General features: G+C 54.7%; 1 protein-coding gene and 1 long non-coding RNA gene across 2 annotated transcripts; one reads left to right on the top strand and one right to left on the bottom strand.

Moving 5' to 3' along the window:
* Window positions 1–5,902: 5,902 nt before the first annotated feature.
* LOC309808362 lies at window positions 5,903–7,876 on the bottom strand. The gene is made up of 3 exons (XR_014294743.1): window positions 7,703–7,876; window positions 7,469–7,587; window positions 5,903–6,568 (listed from the first exon to the last, which is right to left on the bottom strand). It is a non-coding gene; the product is annotated as an uncharacterized lncRNA (long non-coding RNA).
* Window positions 7,877–7,907: 31 nt separating this feature from the next.
* Window positions 7,908–16,036, top strand: CCDC86 (coiled-coil domain containing 86). Its single transcript, XM_082628554.1, has 4 exons — window positions 7,908–8,770; window positions 12,968–13,097; window positions 14,852–14,926; window positions 15,115–16,036. Exons 1-4 carry the CDS (start codon window positions 8,016–8,018, stop codon window positions 15,232–15,234), a joined length of 1,080 nt encoding a protein of 359 aa, XP_082484680.1. The 5' UTR covers window positions 7,908–8,015; the 3' UTR covers window positions 15,235–16,036.
* Window positions 16,037–16,222: the final 186 nt, after the last annotated feature.

Genomic DNA, 16,222 nt, shown 5'->3' with positions numbered 1-16,222 from the left:
ATTTGTAATGAGGTGGATGGACCTAGAGTCTGTCATACAGAGTGAAGTAAGTCAGAAAGAGAAAGACAAATACTGTATGCTGACAGATATATATGGAATTTAAGAAAAAAAAATGTCCTGAAGAACATAGGGGTAAGACAGGAGTAAAGACACAGACCTACTAGAGAATGGACTTGAGGATGTGGGGAGGGGGCAGGGTAAGCTGTGACAAAGCGAAAGAGAGGCATGGACATATATACACTACCAAACGTAAGGTAGATAGATAGTGGGAAGCAGCCCCATAGCACAGGGAGGTCAGCTCTGTGCTTTTTGACCGCCTGGAGGGGTGGGATAGGGAGGATGGGAGGGAGACGCAAGAGGGAGGGGATATGGGGGCATATGTATATGTATAACTGATTCATTTTGTTGTGGAGCAGAAACTGACACACCATTGTTAAGCAGTTATACTCCAATAAAGATGTAAAAAAAAAAAAAAAAAAAGAGGCCACAAGATTTTCTCCCTTGAGATAGACTCCTGATTATGAGAAAATATCTCCTGGTTCCAGTTACTATTGCTGTGTAAGAAACACCCCAAAACTTAGTGGTGTAAAACCACCATTTCATTATGTTCACAGATTCTGTGGCGCAGAACTTGGACATGGCATAGTGGAGAGAGGTTGTCTCTGCTCCATGATTTCTGGGACCTCTCCTAAGAAGACTCAAAATTGGCAGTGACCTGACAGGTGGAAGCTAGAATCATCTAGAAGTATCTTTGCTGATGCCTGTCAGACGATGGGGGTTGTCAGCTGGGTCACCAGTTGGGCTGTCAGCTGGAACACCTTTACTGGACTCTCTGTGTGGTCTCTCCATGTGGGATGATTTGGGCTTCCTCACTGCATGGCAATTAAGCTCCAAGAGTGAGCACTCCATAATAGCCAGGCAGAACCACATGGCATTCTTATGATCTAGGCTCAGAAGTCACAGAGCAACAGTTCTCCCATACTCTTTTGGCCAAGGCAATCACAAAGGTCCTACTACTCAAGGGAAACGGTGTCAAGGTCACACTGGAAGAAGAACACATGGATGGGAGATACCATTGCAGCCAACTTTTTAAAAAAATATTTATTTATTTATTTGGCTGCACCGGGTCTTAGTTGTGGCTCGAGGGATCTTTGTTGCCACGTGCAGAATCTTTTAGTTGCGGCATGTGGGATCTAGTTCCCTGACAAGGGATCAAACCCGGGCCGCCTGCGTTGGGAGCGTGGAGTCTTAACTGCTGGACTACCAGGGAAGTCCCACAGCCAGCTTTTAAAAAGGTAATCTCCCACACCTTCTGTGTCTGATTTCAAAGAACAAAAATGTGGGATATCTAGATCTACCCACAGTTATCTCACAGGCAGAGAACTAAAACAACTCAAGCAGAGAGTGATAATATCTGAGTGTTGTGTAATATGTTATTTTGAAGAGAAAATAAAAGAGCAGCAGAATAACCAAAGAAGCAAAGTTATAATCAATAACTTTGATTGATAAGCCCTGCTCTGTGTGGAAGGCATACAATTTCTTAACAACATGAAATTTCTGCCTCGGGACTTACTTTTAAAGAATCGAAAATTAGGCCTAGGCTAAAGAAAGGATTTCTTTTTTATTTAGGTCAAGTGCCTAAAACACAGAGGCCGAGTGGTATAGGTGAAAGGTATACCTGCTTTGGAGGCAGAATCGTGGATTTGAATTCTCTCTCTGCCTGTCTCCAACTGCCCGTCCCTGAACACTTTCCTTCACCTCTAAAAACCAGGGCAGTAGGATTAATTTCCTCATAAGGTTGCCTGAGATTAAATGAGATAATACCTGCAAACGCCCTCCATGCTTGGTAAGCACTGTGGACAGAATCTCTATCATTTAAACTGCCAGTGGAATTGGTATATTTTTGTGTTTTTCTAATCCACAGCAATAAAATGTTTTCTCATCAAATCTGCTATAATTTTTATGTCCTTAAAATTTACCATAAACAGTATGCTTTTAAATCTGTAAGCATATGAAGGGGTGTTTAGGGGGAAATGATCTGTTCGTTTCTATAACGATCCTTCGGTAGAGCAAGCCTTAGGGTGTGAAGCCCAGAAGGATGAGCCTGGCTGATCCACTGGGCTCCAGGAGCATGAGGTGTTTTCTTTTTTTTTCTTTTTTTTTTCTTTTTTTTGCGGTACGCGGGCCTCTCACTGTTGTGGCCTCTCCCGCCGCGGAGCACAGGCTCCGGACGCGCAGGCTCAGCGGCCATGGCTCACGGGCCCAGCCGCCCCGCGGCACGAACCCGTGTCCCCTGCATCGGCAGGCGGACTCCCAACCACTGCGCCACCAGGGAAGCCCGGAGCCTGAGGTTTTGGACGCAGTGTGAGAGGAATGGAGAAGCAAGACTATTGACGAAAGGGAAAAACCTCAACTTACCAGCTCAGGGCTGGTTTTTGTTCACTGGTAGAGTGTACAGAGGAGGGAGAGAGAGCAGAGATTCCTTTGCCAAAGGGCCAGCAGATTCCCATCCTCAAATCAGGGGCCTAGTTGGTCTGTGCTTCAGAAAAGGGGCCTCATAATTTGCGCCTTGGTCACCAAGGCAAGGTCTCCAGGGGTTGCCATGGCGACGAGGCTGCCATATTGGATGGAGGAGACCACCCTCGTTGGAGCAGATATGGCACCGAGGAGGGGCCAGAGCTGCAGAGGAACCAGATGTTAGAGGAAGTGAGAGGAGAGGGGTAAGTGAACAGCGAGGAAGGGAGGGGAAGTGAGTCACCGTGAAACTCTGCAGTTATCCTGGTCTCAGGAACTGAGTCCTGTGTGTGGGGGCGTGTGGGGAGGTGTGTCTGTCTGTCTGTCAAGCTCACCTTCCATCCATAAGAATGAAGCCCCCAGCTGCCACCCAGGGACACGTGTCCAGGGTCTGTATCTCTGCCATCGAAATCCAGCCCCATGAAACTGAGATGTTTCACAGCCAGGGCATGGTGGCCAGATTTTGAGCTGAGAAGTCCTGAGTTCAGGCCCTGCCACTTAACATTAATGTGACTTTCAGCAAGACACGTCACCTCTCTGTGATGCCAGTTCCTCACCTGTGAAATAGGGATGATGATTCTTGCTCAGCTTTCTTCAAAGGGTAGTTCTGAGATTCCAGTGTTTAACACAAGTGCCCCAAGACAACGTTAGTGCCATCGAGGCGGGGACCTCAACTGCTCTTCTCCCTGCTCTCCACCCCTAGTGCCTCTCAGAGTAAATAGTCAATCAATAGTTGGTGAACGAGGGCTTCCCTGGTGGCGCAGTGGTTGGGAGTCCGCCTGCCGATGCAGGGGACATGGGTTCGTGCCCCGGTCCGGGAAGATCCCACATGCCGCAGAGCGGCTGGGCCTGTGAGCCATGGCCGCTGAGCCTGCGCGTCCGGAGCCTGTGCTCCACAATGGGAGAGGCCACAACAGTGAGAGGCCCGCGTACCACAAAAAAAAAAAAAAAAAAATTTGGTGAATGAGCAAATGGTAGGATGATGGGGAGCTCAGCCCCAGCCCCGTCCACGAAGGTGAAACAGGAAATCTCTCCCTCCCTCCAGCTCCCGTAAGCGTGGTCCACGTACCAAGAGCAGCATCACCCGGGAGCTTGTAGAAATGCAGAATCCCAGGCCCACCCCAGACCTACTGAATCATCATGTCTGGAGTTTGGGTCCAGAAGTCTGGCTTTTAACATGTCTTCTATGTGATTCTGATGCCCACCCAAGTTTTTTGGAGTATAATTGCTTTAGAATGGTGTGTTAGTTTCTGCTTTATAACAAAGGGAATCAGTTCTACATAGACATATGTTCCCATCTCTCTTCCCTCTTGCGTCTCCCTCCCTCCCACCCTCCCTATCCCACCCCTCCAGGCGGTCACAAAGCACTGCCCACCCAAGTTTGAGAAGCATTGCTATTGGACACATTGGGGTGAGGGTGAGAGGCGGCATGAGTTGCCATGCCCCCCTTCTTGGGGTATCTTCCTCCCACCTGGCACAGGTGTTTATTCCCCAGCCCACTCCTGCGCTCCCTTCCTTGGCCTGCCCAGGGCAGGGGACCAGACTGTGGAAGCTGGCGAGGGCCCGGGGTTGTGGGAAGGCAGAGGGAGGTCTTGTCACACCGGCAGTAGCACATCCACCCCTTCCTGTTTCAGCAAAACCTGCAGATGCTGTAAGGGGATCAGGAGATAAGAGTTGCGGGTTCACGAGAGCTTTGCAAAGGGGTCCCTTCCCAGTCAAGTCAGCTCCTCTGCACGCTGGCAACGCCCAGGGGTCCCAGGGGCCACTCCTGCCCGCCCTTCCCCCTGGCCCCTCTGCTGAGGTCTCTGCCTCCTCCTCTTGAGGATCTGAAACTCCTTGTGAGCTGCTGGGAATGCGCAGAAAAGATGAACCTCCAAGATAAGAACCGCTGATAAGAACAGACATGATAACCTCACTCTTGTTGCAGGTTCTCAGGAAAGCCTGATTCACGGTGTCCAGAGCAGCTGTTCACACGCCCACAGGAGGAGGGGGCAGCAAAGACTGAAGGAGGAGCACTGGGTCTCCAGAGAGGTCAAAGCAAAATGTAGCACGGCCAAATGACACATCCCGCACTTGTCTAGAAAAGCCAACAGCTCACGTCCAGGATCCCGGGATCCGCATCTGGAACCAGACAGTGTTTCAATTGGCAGCTCACTGTTGAGAAGAGAGGGTGGGTGCCTGGCCATACTGAGAGGGACCATGGAACAGGGAGGTGACACATCCACTCAGCTCTCTGTGGGACAATCAATCCTGGGTGCCTGCAGGAGCTCTGGACACCACAGTCTGAAGGCTGTAGAGAACCAGTGTCTTCCCCAGAGACTGACCGCTGTGGGAGAGACAGCTGGAGGAGCAGATGTTCAGCCAGGATAAAAGACAATTCCGGGGAAGCTACAGGAAAACTGTCTTCGAATACTTGAGAACCCTAAGTGGAACAGAGAGCAGCCTGGACCCATGTGACCCAGTGACAGGCAGGCAGGGGCAGCTCAAGTGCAGGGATGCCTCCGCCTCATCGGGGCCCTGCTCTCACTCCAGCCACACTCAGCGATGTCCCAGTCGCCAGATCCACCCTCCCAGACCGAGGAAGTCCTTACACACCCTCAGCCCGTCTCCTAGTCCTGAGTACAATGCACGTGCAAGTGAGCGCTTGGGTTTAGAGTCAGGAAGCCCCGAATTCCAGCCCTGACCTTGCACCTTGCACCTTGCACCCTCTCCTTGGGTCACCCTGTGCCAGATCACAGCCTGTCCCAGCCTTGGATTTCCTTGTTGGTAAACCGCGGATGTTCCTCCCTGCCCGTTCACTTATACAGCAAACACTCATCCAGCATGTGCTGCAATCACCCTCCTGCACCGACGTCCCAGGGGATTAATGAGCCCGCAGGGGAGGCCCGGCACTGAGCAAGTGCTCAAGGAGTGCATCTGGTGACTGCCAGGACCCATTCCCTAGCCATCTCTGATCTTGGTGCTGAGCAGAGGATACAGGGATACAGGTCCCTGATATGTCAAACCCTCTCAACCACAGCACCTATGGCTGGATGGAGGCTCAGTGGCTCTGAGAAGAACACCTGATCTGTATCTTCCGTCATCTGTGGGCACACAGTTTCCTTCAGTCAGCAGATCTCAGGTTACATAAACAAGCCCGGTATTGCTGATTCCGCACATTCCGCTCCACGCGTGTGCACACAGAGCCTCGGCAGGCCCCTAAGGCGACCTGGCACCGAGCATCTCCCAGTACGCAGACCAAGATCAGTGTGAGGAACGGGTGAGGGAGGCCCACGGGAATGACAGTTGCAAGGCAACTAAGCTTGTCAGCACCGGAAATGTAGTCCTTGCTCGTCGATGTAGAGCTGTGTGACTTTAGGCAAACAGCTTAGCTTTTCTGTGCCTTGGTTTTCTTACACGGATAACAGAGAGATTTACTCTTAAGTGTTGTGGCTCTGCAGTCAGAAGCCCACATGTGGATCCCACCTCCACCATTTCTCTGCTGTGTGACCTTTACAAGTGTCCCAGCCTCTCTGTGCCTCAGTTTTCTTTATCTGTGAAATGGGAGTAATAACAACAGCACCTGCCTCACAGGGTGGTTGTGAGGATTAAGTGAGTTTGTACATATAGAGCACGTGAAAGAATGCCTGGTCCAATAATTACTTGTCCCAGTGTTTTTGGCTGGGCTCCTCCACAGCTGACTCTGAGACAAGGATTTAAATGCAAATAGTCTATTCAGAAAATGACACCAGCAAGGGGACTTCCCTGGCGATCCAGTGGTTAAGACTCTTCACTCCCAATGCAGGGGGCATGGGTTCCATTGCCTGGTCGGGGAACTAAGATCCCACATGCCACATGGCGCCGCCGAAAAAGAAAGAAAGAAAATGACCCCAGCAAGCACCTCTAAGGGAGTGGGAAGCTGAGACAGGAACAGGGGAGAAGCCAAAAGAAGGTGCATGAATGACCAGGTTGCCTTCGTAGAAACTGGGGCTCAATCCTGCTGGGGCCTCTGGGAGACTGTAGAAGACCCACGCCCTTCAGCATCCTTTCCCCCGAGGGCAGGAGGCTGGGATGCCTGCAGTAGAAAGACAAAGAGCATATGAGAACAGAGTTCCAACAGCAACTGTCACACAAGTGTCACACACTTTTCTGAAAAATTCAGGAGTGTCCCCTGGGCCCCTGCACACCATTTATAATGACAATGACAAACTGAGCCTGGGTGGAAGGGATGGTTCTGGGCCAGAGATCGCTTGATGCCTCCACTGATTAGGGGTCTCCTCACCAGATCTGAAGGATGTCTGTAAAGCATCCCCTGCTCTTACATCACCTGGCAGGGACCTGAGATCACCCTCTGAAGTATTTTAAGCGGAACCAGGATACGATCCAATTGGCATTCGAGAATGATCCCTCCAGCTGAGGACAGGTGCTCAGGAAGTGAGGAGAGCTGAGGGGACCCAGGGTAGGGCAGGGCAGTGAGGTGGTGTGCCGTCTCCACAGCCCTGGTAATGCATGCCAGGTGTGGATGTGAGTGGCAGGCCATTTAGGCATCCAGGCTGGGGCAGGGGATTTAAGGAACTGAGAACTGGGGGGTTGGAAGAGCTGGCTAAGGAGGGGTCTGAGCTGCTTCTGCAGCGGGGAGCTGCACTGCTGGGCTGGGGCACTGAGACAAAGACTCACTGCAAGGATTTCCTTGGTCCAGGAGCAAGGGGCCCAAGGCCGCTGAGCCTGCAGATGGAGTCTCTGAGAGCGGCCAGAAAGGCAGGGACTGACACAGGATTACAGCACAAGGGTGCAACTAATTCTGACAACCTCTAAGGATAGTGAAGAAGCTGTGCCATCGCCTTAGCCTTGGGGAGGTGATTTCAACAGGCTAAATTAATCGGGGTGCATTTCGGATGCCGTGTGGCACCAGCCAAGGGGTGAGAGGTGTTAAGGAATCCTCCAGGAAACTTGCCTGGGTTTTCCTCCTCCTCACCTCCTCTTGATCAGCAGTCAAGACACCCTGGGGCCCATCTGATACGCTGATACTCTCACTCCTGCTCCTGTGTCCTGTCGGCAGTGGCTCAGCAGGTGGGGCTGTGCTCAGCGCTGAAGCTGAGTTAGCAGTAAAGAAGTAAGTTAGCAGCAAAGTTTCCATCCAGCCTTGCCTACAGGCTCCCTGGATCTTTTTCCAATCCTCTTCTCTCCCGAAAATGGGACCCCCTTCTACCTTTTTCCGCCTGCACACTCTCTTTCCCCCCGGGAGACTGGGCTCGCAGGCAAGGTGAATACGGATCTCAAGCTGGGACTCATTCTTCAGTTACAGGTAAATGAGCCAAAGCGCTTTGCGCATGCGCCTAGTAAACCCAACGCCCGCTCTCCCCGGACTTCTCCCTGCGCCTCTTCGCCCATCACCAACATGGCCTCCGAGGCAACAGCCCCTCCTGCCCGGCGCAGACGTGGCGGGGTTATAACGTCATAGGACGGCGCCGGTAGTCCGAGAGACTGCACGTGAGCTCGCGTTTAGAAACTCTGCCCGGGCCATGGATACGCCGCTGAGGCGCAGCCGGCGGCTGGAAGGACTAAAGCCTGAATCCCCCGAGAACCCCACCTCAGTTCTGCGGGCGAGACGGGCCCTTGTGGAGTTCGAGTCGAGCCCAGAAGAAAGGAGGGAGCCCGGGTCTCCTCGGAGTGTGCGGCCACCTGGCCTGGAGTCTCCCAGACACCAGCCGGAGACAAGCCCGGGATCACCCAGTCTACGGGAGGGGGCAGGCTTGGGGTCCCCCCGAAAGCAGCCAGAGCCGGGCCCAGGGTCGCCCCAGCGTCAGCGAGACCCAGGCCTGGAGTCGCCCCAAAGACAGCCGGAATCGAGTCCTGAATTCTCCCGACTTCAGCCAAAGCTAAGTGGGGAGTCACCAAAGTTTTCCCAGGACCGAGAAGCGGATTCGGAGTTGCCCAAGAGTAAGGAGGAGCCGACCCCGGGGTCCCCCCGACATCAGTTGCAGCCGAGCCCAGGGTCACTAGAGCCTTACCCCGGTCAGCAAGCGCCGGGTCCCGAGCCCTCTGAGCCACTGCAGGAGCTGACACCCCAGTCGCCCGGCTCCCCACGGGATCAACATGAGCCGAGCAAGCCACCGCCGGCCGGGCAGCCGGAGAGAGACGGCCTCGGGCCAAAGAAGCGAGAAGGTTCTTCAGCCCAGGCCCCAGCGTCCAAGAAACCGAAGAAGGAGGAGGTTCCTAAAATCCCGAAGGGGAAGCCCAAGTCTGGGCGGGTGTGGAAGGACCGCTCAAAGAAGAGGTGAAGTGGGGGACAGCTGGGCAGGGGTGGGGTTCTGTGTGGTGCTGGAGCCTGGGTGCAGCCAGGAGATAGCCCGTAGGTTGGAGAGATCTCACATCACTGGGGGAGTCACACAAAGAGGTAATTATAACCAGAATGTGGTGAAATGCACTGGGATCTCAGGGAGGGGTGCCCTTAAAGGACCCCTGGATAGCACCTCATCTGTGTTCGTTCAACACGCATTTATCCTTGTCTCTGACCTCTCTAGTAAGGGGGCAGAAGCAAGTAAACCAGCAGTGAGGTCTTCATCCACCATTATCTGTTACATTATCTGTATCTATTTGCCTTTTTGATAAAAGGCACTACCAAGCGCTGAGTATATAGGACGCTGCTAAGCACTCTGGTACGGATTGGCCAGGGGAAGGGCCTTTCAGACAGGGAGCAGCATGCTTCTTGGCAATTAATCAGCTCATCAGCTCTATGAAGCAGCAGGCATTAGGATTATCCTCATTTTACATGTGAGGACACTGAGGCTCAGGGAGGCTAAATGTGTGGTAGAGGCAGGACCTGAACACAGATCTGATTCCAGAGTCTGCGTGAAAGCCCTTTACCCGTGCTCTGTAGAACCGCCTTGCATTGAGTTGCAACCTTCTTTTTTTTTTTTAAACTTTTATTTTATATTGGAGCATGGTTGATTAACCAGGTTGTGTTAGTTTCAGGTGCAGAGTGATTCAGTTATGCATATACATGTATCTATTCTTTTTCAAATTCTTTTCCCATTTAGGTTGTTACATACTATTGAGCAGAGTTCCCTGTGCTTTACAGTAGTTCCTTGTTGGTTATCTGTTTTAAATATAGCAGTGTGTACATGTCCATCCCAAACTCCCTAACTATCCCTTCTAAAGGGTAGGCGTGAGGTCTTGTCTTTCTGTGCCAGTAAGTGCTCAATTAAATGTTTGTTGAGTGAAGGGACGAAGAGGCGCAACTGAAGAAGGAAATGTTTAGGCTGCCAGGAAGGAGAGGTGGGGTCCAGTTCATGTTTTAGCTACTGGGAACCACTGGGCAGATAGGAATTCCTGGCTGTGAGGGCCCATAGGGGAAGGCAGTGATTTTACGGAAGAAGCGGACATTTACTAAGGGATGACTGTGCATCAAGCTTTGTGCTAGGCCTTTTGCAGATGTCATTTTGCTGAACCCCTAAACCCCAAGGCGGTGGGCATTATTCCCCTCCCCCAAGCCCCTCCCCCCTTAAACAGAGAAGAAACTGAAACTTAGGGAGTGATTTCCTACAAGTCACCAATCAGAGACTTTGAAGATGGAGCGACTGTTGGACTTGGAGAAGTGGGTGGTGGCGCTGCCCCTCCACCTCGGTCCCAGCAAGTCCCAGAGAATGGTGGGGCCACTGGTGGCCATGTGGGACCAGATGAAGAGGTTGGTTCCGGTGGGAAGAGGATGGTGAGCAAGTTGAGTGTGGGAGCCTGGAGTCCTGGTACTCGGGAGGTGGATGGCGGGGAGAGGAGCTCACTGAGCATGAGGAGGCTGCTCCGACACACAGGCCAGGAGAAGAGAGGGTCAGCAGAGGATACCAAGAAGCAAGGGAAAGGGTGTTTTGTCCCAGCTTCCTGCCCGAGCTGAAATGCTTCCCAGCTTCCTGTTGTTTGCCTGGAGCTGTGCTCCAGACTTCTTCCTCTCCTCTGCCATCTCTGCCATCACTAAGAGTCTCCCACACTGACCTCCCCTCTGTGTGCCCCTTGTAGATGATGCTCCCTCCCAGCTCAGGGCCTTTGCACATGCTGTTCCTTCTGTTGAAAGGCTCCTCCCCTGGCCATTCCTTGCTCATCTTCCAGGGCTCCACTTAAACATCGCCCGCTGGGAAAAGCCCTCTTTGTCCAACCCAACCGGGGTTAAGTCCTCAAGCTATATGCTGTCATTGTACCTTATATCTTTTGTAACACCCCCATTTGCACAAATGCTTGTTTACTTGTGTGATTCTTGTCGGCTGCCAGCTTCCCCTCTAGACCAGAGGCTCCAGGAGAGTGAGGATTTACCTACAATGGCTAGATTCTCCCCAGAGCCCAGCACATGGTAGGCACTGAGTCAAACAAGTAGATGAATGAGAACAGAAGGTAGTTCATTCATTCAACCAGTTTATATTTCATTGAGCTAGGATCTGGGGGTAAACGTGGCTATAAACAAAACATTCTAGTTGTGAGAAATGGGTAACCACCACGTAATGTATACATATATCAGTAATTAGGGCAATATAGGAAAATAACAAAGCAAGAGGTGCAGGGCGTTGTCACAGTGATTAGAGATGGCTTCACTGCCACAGGGATGTGAGCAGAGGCCTGAGTGAACATACTGGGAAAGAGTATCCAGGCAAGGGGAACAGAAAGTCCAGAGGCAGGTGTGTGCTCTTGTGTTTGAGAAACAGTCCAGAGGCCTCATCACTGGGCGCAAGGGGAGCGGTAGGAGGTGAGTGAGATCAGAGTGGTCACAGGGCCAGGTCACGTGGGCCCACATGGGCCCTTGCAGGGACCTGAGTGAGCGTGAGAGCCATGGGAGGTGTTGAGCAAAAGAGTGACGCGATCTGACCTCTGCAAGGACCCGTCTGGCCTGTGGAGAACAGACCTTTAGGAGGGCAGAGGGGAGACCAGGGAGACCAGTAAGGAAGCTGCTGCAGTAGAATTAAAGCACCTTCAGAAGCGGCGCCAGGCCTGTGGATAAGGGCCAGAGGGGCCGTTGAATGGATGTTTGGGACCTTTGAGAAAGCAGCTTCAGCAGTTGGTGAGTGAGCCCCGAGAAGGCAGGGGCGGCACCTGCTGCACGAGGTGTCCCAGCAAAGGGGGGATGCGGGGGGAGGGAGCCGAGGCTGGGAAGCACACGCCCACTCACCCACCCCGCCCCACCCCCTGTGCCCAGGCCTAATGCCACCTTCTGCCCAGTCCTCCCCGGGTGCACCGTGTCCGTTCTCTGAAGGGTGGATTCACTGAGCACCTACTATATGCAGAGCACTGTGCTCAACGCTTCTCCTGTGGCGGGGAGCCATGAATCCGCCCACCACCCTTTGTGATGGGAACGGTTCTTGTCTCCACGTAAGGGGAGGGGGACAAGAAGCAGTGGGGTGTGTGCTGGGGGCAGGCAGGCAGAACTGGGGAGGGGGTGGGTAGGCAGAACCAGACAGGACGGACAGGCCTGGGGTCAGGGTCCAGGCTGTATGTGCAGACTCCTGTGGAGCAAGAAAGGGGAAGGATGAACCAGAAGAGCCGTATTGACCTTTCCCAGGGGCGGGAGTGGGCTCTGCCCGGTGCCCACTGCAGCCCACTGCTGTGACTGCATGGGGCATGGTAGAGTGGACGTGGGTAAACAGGAGCTCTTTTGAAAGTCAAGAAATTATTGAGGGAGGCGGAAAGGCCACTACGAGAGGAACTGCTGAGGGGGAAAGAAGGCCCGTGGGACACCCGAACAGGCTTCAAATCGTTCAGGGAGAAAGCTTACGGAAAAGGGGCGGCACGGCTGCATGAACCCCCAAGCCCTCGTCACCAGTCTCAGCAGCCCTCAGCCTTTTCCTGGTCTAGTGTCCTCTTGCTCCTTGACGTTTTTCCATCTTGCCGGAATGTTTTACAGCACATCCTAGATTTATCATCCCACCCCTAGATCCTGGCAGTGTGCGTTCTTACAGAGGTGATCTCGCTTCTGTGACCGTGTCACTATCACTCTTTAGAAAATCAAGACTTCCCTGATGTTCCCTAGCACCCACTCCATTTTCACATTTCCCCTGCTGGGACAGAGGTTCTGAAGCACTGCAGGGGACCGTGACCATTTGCGCCCCAGTAGGGAGTGAGCCCCCTCTGCAGAGGCGTCCATGCCCAGCCCTCTGCGCTCGGCCGGAGCAGCGGAGCTTGGTGGTGGAGGCCGTGCGGCCCGGACTCTGGTCACAGACTGCTGCTCAGGAGCAAGGTGACCTTGGGCAATTACTTAACCTCTCTGAGTCTTTGTTTGCTCCTCTATACTGGAGGGAATGGGAGTTCCCACCTCAGGCACATAACCAGGGCTTAAGAAATGGCAGTGGGCGTGATCAGGGCCCTTTCCTGCTCCAAGTTTCTACAGACCCGGAGGGTCGACTGCCGGGCAAGCAGGCAGGTAGGGAAGAAGGCCCAAAGGGAGGGCACCGGGGCATCCCGCGGACTCCAAGAGCACCCAGTCTGCCCCATGTAGGTTCTCCCAGATGGTTCAGGACAAGCCCCTGCGCACATCCTGGCAGCAGAAGATGAAGGACCGGCAGGAGAGAAAGCAGGCCAAGGACTTTGCCCGGCACCTGCAGGAGGAGAAGGAGCGGCGCCGGCAGGTGAGGGGGCGGCCAGGTAGGGGTGGGAGGGGCCGGCCAGGCAGGGGTGGGAGGGGCTTGGGCAAGAGCCGTTCTCCAGGCTTCAGTGGTTGAGAGTCCGCCTGCCGATGCAGGGGACACGGGTTCGTGCCCTGGTCCGGGAAGATCCCACATGCCACGGAGCAGCTGGGCCCGTGAGCCGTGGTGCGTCCGGAGCCTGTGCTCCGCAACGGGAGAGGCCACAACAGTGAGAGACCCGCGTACCGCAAAAAAAAAAAAAAAAGAAAAAAGCCGTTCTCCAGCCTGGGGGCCGTGGGGAAGGGTGGGAAAGGCATACACATTGGAGGCCTCATCCGGGTGTTGCTGGCATTCCCCAAGACACAGCTGCTACACATCAGCGAAGTGGGCAGCCTGCGCGTTCCTCCAGCTCTCCCTCACGCTCATCCCAGGGCCACAGGTGCCCTGTTAGAGGTTCACGCCCAACCTCTCTAACCTCCAGGAAGCCCCAGAAGGCAGACAGGGAGGTGGTGGTGTAGATCCACCAGGAGCGGACTTCTTAGTGGGACGTCACTCGCCTCGTGGTCCCCGGGCCACCGGAGGAGTCAAACGCCGCGCCCCCAGCCTGCAGCCCCTGCCTGGCCATGAGGGGAGGGGGTGGGTCAGCCACTTGGTCATGTGTCCCCTGCTTTGAGTTGCCCCAGCTCAGCCTATGGCCGAGGCCCTGCAGACTGTGTGGCCGCCACCTCGTGCTGAGGCCTTATCTAGCTTCCTATGTGGCCCTGGCTCCCTCTTGGGCAAGAGAGAACCTTCTTGTCACTGTCCCCTTAGAGGTGCCCCGCCCAGCCCCCAGTCCAGACCCTCCCCTGCGCCTCAGGGAGCTCAAGTGTCACTTCTCCTTTCTCCCCGCGGGCCCAAGCCACCCCTTCTACCCTGTGTTGCCAAAGCCGGGGGAGGCCCCTGACCATGCACAGCCTTGGGGCCACCGTCCCTGCCCTGTCCCACCAGGGACAGCAGTCAGCCTAGCCGTTCCCAAGGAAGACTCCGTCTACATTGATCTTCTAAGTGTTCCCAGTGGGCCAGTACTATTCCAAGCCCTGTATGTGTGTTCATTCACGTAGTCCTGAAAACAATCTTATGTAATCATCCTCACTTTAAAGATGGGAGTCTGAGACACAGAGCTTAAATCACTTGGCCAAAGTCACACATTCAGGAAGTAGCAGAGTCAGGGTTCAAACCGGACCAGATGGCTCCGGAGCCTCTTCTCTGCAGCCTCCTCCCTTCCCAGCCCTGCGCCAGGGTGAACCTCAGGAGGCCAGCCCTTGCATTCTAGGGGCTCGTGGGCTTCAGGGGGAGAGGGGGGACTCAGAGGACGGGAATGAGGGCAAGGGCCAGCCACCCCTTCTCCCCGGGCAGTTGATGAGGGGTGTGGTAAGAGGAGCCACTGTCTGCATGGGCCTGAGTTTCCAAGTGGGGTGCCACCTGTGTCTTACCCCACCCCGCCCCCTCCAACCCCAGTGTCCTCAGCCGCCTGACCAGGCGCCCCCCTTCTCAGGTGAAGTCAGGAACTTCCCACCAGAGTGGGCCTCTGGGTGCTGGTTCCAGGGGCACAGGGATGGTTCCTTGCTGCCTCTCCACCCCCCAGCACCAGGAACAACCCAGAGCCGGGATAAGTGGGCCTTTTGCCCTCCTCCCTGGGAATTCTGTCAGCTCTCACTGCCTGGGAGACCAGGGCCGCCTCGGCTCCCAGACCCAATCGCCTTCCCCTGTGTGTCCAGGAGAAGAAGCAGCGCCGCGCCGAGAACCTGAAACGCCGCCTGGAGAACGAGCGGAAGGCGGAGATTGTCCAAGTGGTGAGCGTTGCCCTGCTTGCGGGACGGGACACGGCCAGGCTGAATGTCGTGTTCCAGACACCCCAGCACCCCTGCTTCACGGCCCCCGCTCATGCCGCAGTCCCAGGCCCCCGTGGTGGCCTCCCTTTCCCTGGGGAGCAGGGCGGAGACCCCAGCCATGCTAATGCCCTCCCTTCAACCCCCCCCAGATCCGAAACCCCACCAAGCTCAAGCGGGCGAAGAAGCAGCAGCTGCGCTCCATTGAGAAGCGCGACACGCTGGTCCAGCTGCAGAAGCAGCCGCCACAGCGGCCAGCAGCCAAGATCTGAGCTCAGGGTGGCCAAGGCCTTCTGTGGCCAAGCACCGTGTCACACATGGCAGCCCTCGGACCACTGGCCACACGCCTCTGCTGACCCAGCACTCCAACTCCATGGCTCCAAAACAGTGGCTCCACCCGAGACGGGGCTCTGAGCCTTCAAAAGGACTCACAGGCAGGTCTTTGTGGCACAGAGACCCAGAGGTAGCCTGGGACCTGGCAGAGACTGGAGGAGGGAGGAGGGTCAGCTCGCTCCTCCCTTCTCCCCTCCCCCCTCTCCTTTCCCCCCCCTCCCCTCCCCCCCTCCCCTCCCCCCTCCTCTCCGAGTGCCTTCAAACCACGAAGAGTAATTTCTGGTTCCTCAGTGAGCTGGTGACTGGCGGGTGACTCCCCAAAATATGTGTGTTCTGTCTGAGTCCTGGGTCTAACCCAGGCCAGGAGGCCGCAAGTCAGGAATCCACCCCCCCACACACACACCCCTCCTCCAAAGGCTGCTTTGGCTCCCTCTGCATCCCACTGACCCTGTCACCCAGCAGACTGAATCCAGCTCTGCCCCACTTTTCAACACTTAAGGTTAAAATGGGGAGGTTGCAGGGGGCAGGGTCTCTCTAGCTCCCCCTTTCCTGTACCAGACTCTGCAGAAGCCCCAGAGATCTGATTAACTCATGCCATCCAGTCTACAGCAGAAATATTTATTGAATGCCTGCTGTGTACAGGCACAGTTCTAGGTACCAGGGAATACAGACAAAAGTCCCTGCCCTCAAGGATCTTTCATTCTGATGGAGAAAACATAATAAACAAGTAAAATGTACTGTGTGTCAGTTGGCGCCAAGTGCTCGGTGAAGCAGGGGAGCAGGTAGGAGGGAGCATGGGTGAGGTCGAGATGGGATGTCCGTTCAGCCAGCTGTCTGTCGACTGCTCCGTTTGCCAAGTGCTTGCTGTGGGCCGGGCCCTGCCTGGCACTGAAAATGAACGCTGGGAGCCCAGCTGCGGGTGGTGGC

This window comes from Mesoplodon mirus, assembly GCF_964341445.2.
Source record: "Mesoplodon mirus genome assembly, chromosome: 7".
Taxonomy (NCBI): domain Eukaryota; kingdom Metazoa; phylum Chordata; class Mammalia; order Artiodactyla; family Ziphiidae; genus Mesoplodon; species Mesoplodon mirus.
This window is presented reverse-complemented; position numbering and strand designations above follow the sequence as displayed.

Coding starts and splice junctions, on each gene's coding strand:
- CCDC86 (XM_082628554.1), top strand. CDS start 8,016: ATGGATACGCCGCTGAGGCGCAGCCGGCGGCTGGAAGGACTAAAGCCT. Junction 13,098..14,851: donor AGAAGGAGCGGCGCCGGCAG/GTGAGGGGGCGG, acceptor CTGTGTGTCCAG/GAGAAGAAGCAGCGCCGCGC. Junction 14,927..15,114: donor AGGCGGAGATTGTCCAAGTG/GTGAGCGTTGCC, acceptor AACCCCCCCCAG/ATCCGAAACCCCACCAAGCT.